Here is a 10,049-nt window from a genome sequence, read left to right as displayed (position 1 = left end):
AGTCTGAACTCATTTCTCCTCGAGAATGAATGAAAAAAATAAAATAAAAATGGAAAGATAATGCGCTACACTCAAAGCAAAGGCCCTTGGCTTCCTCCGCCTGTGCAGCAACTAAAAAGCCTCGTCCAAGACAGCCACAATCCAGATATACTAGCAAGTCATAAAACTGAACAAAAGCCGACAAACCTTACAGCACCAGGGCTATATGGCCCAGACAAATTACGACCGTCTAGGTAATATTTAAATGGATTCCTAAAGCAATTGCAGGGGAGTCGGGCAAAGTATGCCTGTTGTAAAAGTTGTTGGAGATCTGAAGTAGGAACTTGACAATAAACAGCCACAAAACGAGGGGGTGGTTTTTGTTGTTGTTAAAAAGGGGGATTCATTCCACTTCTTTTTATTCTTCTAAGAGAACATAAAACAGCTTCTCCATAATTTTTTGTGGTTGAGTTTTTTGTTCCACGCACAGCAGGATTACAATATTAATTTATTTCCGATGTAAGGTAAGAACGAGAAGAACATTTAGAATAGCCATATAGAATGCATTTGCTTCCAACAGTCTTGACATTTTAATAATATTAATATTAATAGACATTTATACATATCTGCATTTATAGATATTTTTTCTTCTCTCTTTACGCACTACATGCCTGACCTTCTCAACGCATGTAATTTCACAGTATCAAAGAAAATCGGGTTCCCTTTCTGGACAAAAAGGCTTCTGGTGGAATATGTTTGTTTGTGTGTGTGTGTGTGTGTGTGTGTGTGTGTGTGTGTGTGTGTGTGTGTGTGTGTAGCAAAACACACTTCTTCTCAGAGTGGGGAAAGGGGTTTCTTTTCTCTCCTCCCCGCCCCCCAGGTGGGGGAAGGTGTCTCTTTTACCATTTCTTTTTGCATGTGCTTGTTAAGCATAACCAGCGATCACCCAGCCGATCTAGAATATTTTTTTAAAAGGAATTACGTACAACCTGAAAGTGTAATTATTTAACCAATAAGGAGCACATCTTTCCATGGGACTAAGCGCTTTAGGATGGCGGCCTCGCTTTCATGGACGCTGTGATGTCCAGGGGGGGGGGGGCATGAAACAAACAACGCAGCGCGGGCTGTGCCCCTGGACGTCCCAGGAACCCGAAGTGGTCGGCTGACCGTGGTCTCGGTACCAGATGAGACAACCCCCCTCCCCCACTAAAACAACGGTGTCACCAAATTTAAAGACTGAAACAGATACTCAACCCAGTCCGCCAGTTACCATTATTTTGGGGTGGGGGGCGGGGATTGCCTGCTCCTAAGTTTGGCTCAGTTTTCTGGCGGGGGTCCCCCCCTCCCCAGTATCTAGATTTCTCAAAATGCTGTTTCTCAGTGCCCAAGTTTTCAAGACCCAAGAATGGAATCAGAGCAGTTCAAAACATGGGCCGGGGAGTGGATGTGCATCGTTATGGCTTTATCCCAATGAAATCGATGGCCAAGAGGCGGCTATGGAGAGGCTGAGTTTAAAAAAAAGAAAGAAAGAAAAAGAGGGGTAATCGAAACGTTCAAATCCACTCAGGTGCGCGTCAGCTGAAGCCTAAAGGCAAAAACCCAAACCCGGGAGCGGTCTGGCTCTTGAAGCCCAGAGGCGCGCCTCGGTTCATCAGGAGAAATTGAAGTTGGCTGTGAGTTCCCGAATCCTGTTCTCTCTGTTCATTTTCTTCAGTTTCATCCGGCGGTTCTGAAACCAGATCTTGACTTGTCTGTCCGTGAGGTGCACCGTGCGGCTGATCTCCAGGCGACGCTCCCGAGTCAGGTACATGTTGAACAAGAACTCCTTCTCCAGCTCCAGGGTCTGGTGCTTGGTGTAGGGGCACCGTTTCTTCCGGCCGCTTTTCGCTGTGAGCCAGTTGGCGGCATTCTCCCCTTTGGAACTGCCTGGTGTCGAGAGAGTAAGAAAGGGACATTACCAATGGGACGCCTGGAAAGGGGGGAGGCGGGGACCCGCCACGTCCCAGCACCTCTTAGGGAATGTCAGTGGAAGCAGATCCCACGTTTCAGGCCCCCTTCGGCGTCTTGCTTGAATCCCAGCCTCGCAAGAACAGTGCCGGGACACGCCAGCCGCCATTCCCCTTGGCTTCCCTGCGCTCGCCTGAAAAACTCGCTTTTGGAGTTGACACCGATCCCTGCGGATGTCTTTGGCAGTGGCGTCCTGCCGGGCCCCAGTTTCCCTTTCAGCTGAAGGTGTCGCTCCAAGGGCGCTTGATCCAGGGCAAAAAGCCCGGATAGCTGGAGCCAGAGGAGCTACTAAATCTAAAACCGCTCCACTATTAATCGAAATCTGACCAGCGCCAGTCCAATCGATCAAAGCTGGAAATTCAGGTACTCCGGTTTACTCGGGCGTGAAACCAGTTTAAGATAGCGGGCATACCTGCGGATAAACAGGTCTACCGTCGGGCTGTAAATTCCCTTTATCTGTTATGGCTTTTGGGCAATTTAGTGGTAGGACAGTTACCAGCAACTAGTACCGAGATCTCTTTGTTTCTGAGAGGGAAAATAATACAACGATACATGTTGCATACACAGGTCGTACAGGTCATATTAGAGGGACAGACCTGTCAGCCTGATCTGGAACCCTAAAAGCAATCAATCGAAATGTGCGTGTGAATTAATGAAGAATATAATAATTTCGCCTTTAAGGGACCATGAGACCCCAGCATATTTTCCCACCTAAAATATGTCTCACTAGTTATAACTTCAGAATGGTGAGTGACTATTAAACAGAAAATCTTCTCTAAAGACAGGGTGTTTTTTTTTCGGGGGGTGGGGGTGTTGGAGGAATAAAGCCCCGGAAATTTTCTCCGGCACAAGCCCCACTGAAGTAGATGGGGGCTGAACTCGACCTCTGCTCTTGCACTGCTCCTATTCATGCCAATGGCAGAAGGTCCCACATCTATTGCGCCCAGGGTGTGTTCATAACAGCAGCCTTGTTGTGCGCTGAAGGACGTGCCCCCCCCCCCCCACATATGGATGGTACTTCCTAGAAGGAGGATTTCAGCCCAGCTGCTCTCTTTTCAAGCAGGCATTCAGGATCGTAAACTAGAACTTAGCCTGTTAATGGGCTTATTTATTGGCGCTGGCCTCTTGCTTACTTTGGACGCTTCACAAACATTTCTGTTATCTCTTCGGGCACCTCTGCCTCACTTTGGGCTAGGAGGGCCGCTTCCTACCCCCACCCGGCTGAGCTGCGCCCTGGGTTTCGCCCGCGGGCCAGGGAATTAAGTTTAGAGACTGGCAAGGACCGGCGTCACTGTATGAGAATAGCAGTCTCTACATGGCATCTCAGCTCCCAGACAGGAACGGCAGTTCAGAGGGTCAACATTAGAGGCTCTGTTTGTGCTGGTCAAGCGCGAGTTTTTAGCTGGCGCTTGGCTTCGGGTCCCGGCCAATCCCGTCTGGTTCCGGAGTGCGTTTTGGCTTACCTCTGCTTTCTTTCTCGGGGGAGGGCTTGCTTCTCTCCGAAGGGGCCGGGGAGAGTTCTTCTGCGGCCGGGGAAGAAGCGGGCCCTTCGTCCTCCCCCCTTCGGGAGACACAAGCCAGAGCGGCGGGCGGGGAGGACTCCGCGCTCTCCTTTCCCGGGGCTTCTGGTGGCGGCACCGCGGGAGGAAGGGCGGGAGGCGTCTCAAAGCGCACCGGGGGCTGCGGGGCGAACTGCGGAGCCCCGACTTGTCCCGGGTGCTGGTGCTGCTGGTGCTGCTGGTGCTGCTGGGGGTGGAGGTTGCTGTTGTAGCCGCCGCCCCCGCCGCTGCTCTTGGCGGTGCCATAGGCTTGCGACAGGCGGAAGTAGCCCGGCACCGGCACTCCGGCGGTCACGTTGTTCATGGAGCAAACCTCCGAGGTGAGCCGGGGGAAAGGCGACAGGTCTGTGGCCGCCGCCTCTTTGGGGCCTTTGTCGGCGTCATAGAGGCAATAAGAGCTCTCCTCTTTGATACTGGGCGCGAAAGAACAGGAGGTCGCCTGCGGACTTTCAGGCTCTTCCATGCGGCAAGACCTCGGGGGATCTAGCCAGACTTCCATCCCTGACATGTAGGAGTGGGAAGACGGGACCATGCTTGGAGGAGGGCCTTCATTGCGCTTGCCCAGGACGGGGAAAAGTCCGAAGCTTTGCAACCCATAGGACAGATCGGACGCCTGTGGCAGGTAGACGCCACTGTTGTTGGGATAGTAGCCGCCGCCGCCGCCGCCTCCTCCAACTCCGCCGCCGCCGCCGCCGCCGCCTCCTCCGCCTCCGCCTCCTCCATCACCTCCTCCTCCTCCGCCACCGCCGCCTCCTTCCCCTCTGCTGGAGGCCGAGCTGATCAAGGAGTCCACCAGGAAAGAGTTTGCAGCCGGGCTCTCGGAACATGCCATTGCGGTGGAGTAATTGGGCGAAGAGAGCAGGTAGCCCTTTCTGGCTGACATTTCTTGTGCAAAACATGCTGAATATGATTAGAGATACCCCCGCGCCACGGCGAGCGCGTGCAGCCAATGGAAGCCCGGCCTTCGCCAGCAACCCCTCCCAGTTTGGTTTCGTAGGCTCCGAGCTGCTCCTCAGGGCGACTTCTGAATTTCCAATATATCTATATCTCTCTGTTATGTGCACTGATATAGACATATTCCGTGTAATCGATGTCCCCCACACAGTTGCAGTTTGCCTGTCCACACGGAAGGGAGGAAGCCAGGTGCCTGTAGCTGCACACCGAGGCAAGACTGGGGGGAGGTGGAGGGGGGAGGTTCGAAAACAATTTGCCTGGTTTTAATGGGACCCATAATTTAGAAAGCACTCATTAGCATATGTGCAAGTGTAAAAATGTGAAAGAGCAAGACCGTTCTGTACCTGAAGCGCGTGCCATTTCTCTCCTCTCCCAAACCTTCCTTGGTCATCATTGCACAAGCGATGCCTTTGACGAAATGAATAAAGCCCCCCAGCCTCAGGATGTCCGGCTAGAATCTGGGACAGGTGTTTGCTTACCTACTTCAGCTTCCAGGGGATAGCGCTGGCGGGGATGCTCCAAGCGCCACTGAACCTGTCCGGCCTACTTCCTAGCACTGAAGCGAAGCAGACCTTGCAGAGTCGCCGAAAGACTCGCTCAAATGTCAGCTGCTGTAACCAAGAGGCAGCCCCAGCTGTTCGAGGCTGAGGCCCTTATGCCTGCATTACGCAGAAGTAAGTCTCACTGCGAGGTGGGGGGGGGGGGACTTGCTTTGCCCTGAGTGTGCTCAGGACAGAGGCCTCATAGGTTAAGAGTCGGTTAACCAAAAATGTGGAGCGGTAAAGAAATAGTTCTGACTGGTGCTACAGCGGGACCATGAAGAAGGGGACCCGCGGATCTCAGGCGGCTTTCATTACAAATGGGATCTAACACGATCTTACTCACACACAGAGAGAGATTAAGAGAGCTTGAGAGTTGATGGACTGCACATTTTCCCTCAATATCTTGACCACTTCATCTGCCCTCTTATGCAATCTCGCCATAGGCTGACCCACTGTTAGAAGATGCCCTGTCTATACTGGTAGCAAAGAGCCCAGACAGCTTGCAGGCAGCCCGACAGACCGGCAGATAGGTTTTATAACGAAGACGCCCAGGAGGGGATATTCTTCTGGAACTGTCTCGAAATCATACAGAGGGGCCTGAAACAATGACGCCTTTTCCTGTCCACGGGCTCTTTGAGAATCACCTGAACACACACAGACCCAGCCATTATATGCGCGTAAACATCTTCCTCCACCCCTTTTTGACACGGAAAGATTAGGGATCCCTGCTTCGCATGTTCCTGTTCCAAACCGCCCCAGCTGGTCGGACTTAAATGATGGCTCGGGTCTGATCCCAAGCGAGTACGAATACTGTTTTGATCAATTCAATATTGTTCAGTAAATCTTTCTCCGGGTTCCGTTTTGGCACCCTCTCCTCCTGCCATGAAAGCCTGTCGAAGCGCTGGGGATGCCAGGGAAGCCGGGGAGGTTTGCCTTCTGACCCAGCCTTGCCGAGGAAAGGCGAGGGCTTCCAGACGCCCCCTCTCCTACGGCGCTTACCCTTGGCGTTCAAACAATGCCTCTCTATCGGGAGCACTGGACCACTTTGGGGTTGTCGCCAAATGCCACCCCGCGCCTTCCCTCGCTCACCGCCAGCAGCAAAACTGTCAAGCTGAAGGTTGCTTTTGCACGGGCTGCGGCCAGACCGCCCCCCCCCCCCTTGACATTCTCCCCGTAGAGACGGCCTATTCTCAAGTGGTACAGCAGGCAACGAGGCGCACGCAATGAAGAGGCCCCCTTTGAAATTCTATGGTGGCGGAACAGGACGCCAGCTCGAGGTCACGGCAACTTTCTCGGGCTCCTAAAGTAGTTGTGCAAAAATATCTCGTGGATCCCTTCCTCTCCTCCACCGGTCACCCGCCAAGAACTGTACCGCTGCCTTTAACGTCTGGAGGCGTCCAGCAGAACCATCCAAGCCAAACAGAAGGAGCAACCCAGCCTCATGTAGCGGTCCTTTTCCCCCCTCGCGCCCCCTCCTCTTGGTAATATTGTTTGTGCGTCCCCAAGCTCGACTTTCCAGACAATGTGTTAATGTGTAGAGAACAGGCCTTTATCGGATTCCTCCGAGGGCTGTATCCACCGCTAACAAAATGAATGCCATATAAGGAACCATTTTATTGGCTAGTAGATGGGAGCCTCATTATCAATAGGCTTAGCTTTATAAATACAGATCTAAATATAATGAAATCGGACCTGCCCACCGGCCAGCTTCATGTTCACCTTCCAAAGGCTTTTCTCGCCTCGCATCAGGAATATAAAAAAGCTCGCCCTGGGAGAAGCCCCCGCTCCTTGGCCTGGGATGTTTGTTCTCCGTTTGCCAGATCAAACAGGAATAGCGTTCAAAATCTTAACGGAAACCCTTTCCAAGTTATTAAAATAATGCTTTAAAACACACGCTCTCTACCCGGCTACCTCGGTGTAAGGAGGGGCCGATTGAACTGAGGAGAGGGAGGAGAAGGAAAAGGCCGTAAACGTCTGTAAAATCCTTCCCGGTCTAAATAAAATGATGGCGAATTTATAGACCCTGTTGGAAAGGCCTTTAAAAAGAGTGAGTGCAGGGACGGAAGGCCAGAGAGGCGACGGAAGGGTCTAAGAGTCACAGATCTAGGAACGGAAATCCCTACATACACACCTTGGATGCCCCGCCAGTCTGGAGCACAGTTACTCCAAACTAAATCAATTCAAATCCATAGACTTGGTGTTATTCCGCATAGGATTGTTATTCCGCATAGGATTGGACAGAAAGTACTGAACTCGGTGGACCGATCGAGCAAGGCTTCACTTCAGGAGAGGTCTTGGGGGCCGGTGGGGGGAGGGAGAAGCGGAGTCTGAACAGGGAGTTTTCCACTGACTCGCTCTTGAACCTTGCAGCTCAAGATATATACCTCCGCCTTCAGGGGATTGCTTTTATGAGCGCTGTTGGTTCTTTCAACCCAAAGCACAGGGCAGCAAGAAACCGGCAGCTCACATCGAGGGCATTTTCCCCCTTCATTGTTGCCTTTATAGGAGCCCAGAGCCTGGCGTTGACGGTCAAAGCTCTGGGGACCTGATCCTCAGGCCAGCGCGACCAGTGGTCGGGAGACAGGCGTTGGGAGGAAGGCGCTTTTGGATGGGTCCTGGAGCTGGTGAACTCGGCTGGGCGCTTGCTTGAATTGCTAACAAGGCCAAGGCAAGCAAACAGCAACTCTCATCATCAAAGCCACTGAAGTAAAACTAATAATGTGCACTTGATTCTTAACTATAAAAGATAATGGTCAATCCTGGAGCAACTAAACTACTTTGGCTTGCATTGTGTGTAGCGGCCACATTTTAAACACTTAACAATGTGTCTCGGACATTAAGCAGAGTTTTATAGCATTTCTTGAGACTGGTATGCAGGGTACGGCATGAGGAATCACTGCTTTTTCATTTTGCCCCTGCCAACAAACTCGACCCGAGGCGGGGGCGGGGGGATTAAGTAAGAGGCCAGTTCCACAGCGGAGTCACCGGGGAAGGAACCTGGTACCAGGCCGTAGATTCTGAGAGTAAAACATCTTTTCCAGTCGGTGGCCGAATCCTCCGTCCAAATAAAACTTTATTGATCCTTGGGAAATATAATGGCTATATTAATAGAGTCGTTAAACTGGTTTATGAGTTTGGACTAAATTTTTTAAAAAGAACCCAAAAACTCGAAGAGATAAATAAGGCACCAGACCTTAACTTAGCTTGTTTAAACGGAGCAATTCTTTTTTCTTTCTTTCTTTTCTGAAGAGTGATGTACCCATTTATTATTTCGAGTAGGAACTAAGAGGTCCAACATTGTTAATCAAGGGATGTTGTTCTTTGCTGTATGGTAATTAAGACGAGCTTTATATTTCTGAGACGAGCTTTATATTTCTGACATGGGCAAATTGAGGTTTGGTGGTGAGGTGGGGGGGGGGAGGAGGAAAGAAAGGAAGGGAACGGTATAAAAGCTTACCATGGGGCTGCTCCGGCTGTCTAGGGCGGCAGATTGCGTTTTGTAAATCCCAACCCAAATTAATGCAATCAGTGCCTACTTATTTAATACTGAAGGTGTCACTTGTCAAGAATGTGACCGCGTGCCAAGGCAGTTTTCCCTCTGGATAAATTCCCCAACTAGCAGGCATTTTAAGACCTTGCATCTCCGTGCCAAGAAAGGTGACAAATGGCTGTCCCAGTAATTTTTATCTTCACTTTGAAATTCTTTCGTGGTAGAAGGGAAGAGAGGGAGAAGAGAGAGAAAGTAAGGATGAGCTATAGTCGAGTTCGAGTTCGGGGAGATTTATTCCCTTTCAAATCCAGACTGCCTTCACATCTTAAACCCAATGCCTCTGGCAGCTTGAATTCTGGTCTGGCTGGATTCCTGCGCACCGTTTCTGGTGAGTTAAGTTTCCCATTGATATGGATGGGATTTATGTGCGGGAAACCAGGGCAGGATCACTGCCAGCCTTTGCTAAGGATGTTGATGTGGAAGGAATTCAGACGGGAACCTCTTTCCCCTGCCGGGACCACAGCCTTGGGTTCGTTCACGTCCATTTACTTGGACGTAAATTCCGCTGAAGTCAAGGGCGTCGCACTGAAGGCAAGGGTGTCTAAGAAGGGACGGGCAAGGGAGCGCGACGGCCTGGCCAAGGTCTCCCCGCTGGAAGATCCTGAACACGCGAAACCTGCGTTGAGCCCCTGCAGACGCAGTTCTTTTGGCAGCTTAAAGCGGAACACGAAAGCAAAACAGCGTAAGTTTTAGTGGCAGACCAAGGGGCCTCTACTGGGAACGAAGACCTGGTCTTCTTTCAGCCACCGCAAGAGTGACTTTTGTTGCAGCTGACCTAAACCGAGTCAAACCTTTCTAAGACCATCGACTTCAAAGGATCGCGAAGGGAGTAATCCTGCTTAGAATTGCCCAGTTAACACGCTGCCCTTTTGGAAAACGGGTCCCTGTTTGGCAGTCTCGGTGTAGTTCTTAATGCAGAAGTCGGCCGTTAACTGAGCTAAGCCTGCTAGTGAAATTTGCAGGGTGTATTGATCTATCTATTCATCCACCCGAGTCGATTGCGAAGCACGCTGCATTCTAAAAAAATGCTCCCACTCCTAGCTATATATATTTTTGCTTTCAACACGGTCTGCGTTCAGATGCAAAGACAATAACCACTCATCAAGACATGATCTTTCTGGCTGCAAATTCTGCACTCATTCTTCTGGAAAGACAATCTTACCCAATGCAACAACTTCCAAAGGAAACGCGGAAAATAATGTTGGCTTTCAGTACTTCTATTATCCCGGTTCCAACGCAATATCAAAAAAGAGCATCCAGGAAAAGGGGGGTGCCTGTCACGGATAGCCCCACGCTTATGCGTATTTATTCATAAGTAAGCGCCAACCCCTGTCACGGGTAGCCCCACACTTATGCGTATTTATTCATAAGTAAGGGCCATTAATTTCCCCAAGACCGAGTAAACCCTGCAGGATGGCAATATTGTTCCTGAGAAGAGACATATAAAATAATATTGCT

The 10,049-nt window shown here is 50.7% G+C and overlaps 1 protein-coding gene across 1 annotated transcript; it reads right to left on the bottom strand.

Annotated features, from left to right (window-relative positions):
• Nucleotides 1–353: 353 nt before the first annotated feature.
• Nucleotides 354–5,022, bottom strand: HOXA10 (homeobox A10). Its single transcript, XM_048511854.1, has 3 exons — nt 4,290–5,022; nt 3,450–4,253; nt 354–1,905 (listed from the first exon to the last, which is right to left on the bottom strand). The coding sequence occupies exons 1-3, from the start codon at nt 4,426–4,428 to the stop codon at nt 1,631–1,633; spliced, it is 1,218 nt and encodes a 405-aa protein (XP_048367811.1). The 5' UTR covers nt 4,429–5,022; the 3' UTR covers nt 354–1,630.
• Nucleotides 5,023–10,049: the final 5,027 nt, after the last annotated feature.

This window comes from Sphaerodactylus townsendi, linkage group LG11, assembly GCF_021028975.2.
Source record: "Sphaerodactylus townsendi isolate TG3544 linkage group LG11, MPM_Stown_v2.3, whole genome shotgun sequence".
NCBI classification, from domain to species: Eukaryota; Metazoa; Chordata; class Lepidosauria; order Squamata; family Sphaerodactylidae; genus Sphaerodactylus; species Sphaerodactylus townsendi.
Note: the sequence above shows the minus strand (reverse complement) of the source record. Positions and strands in the feature narration are given on the sequence as shown.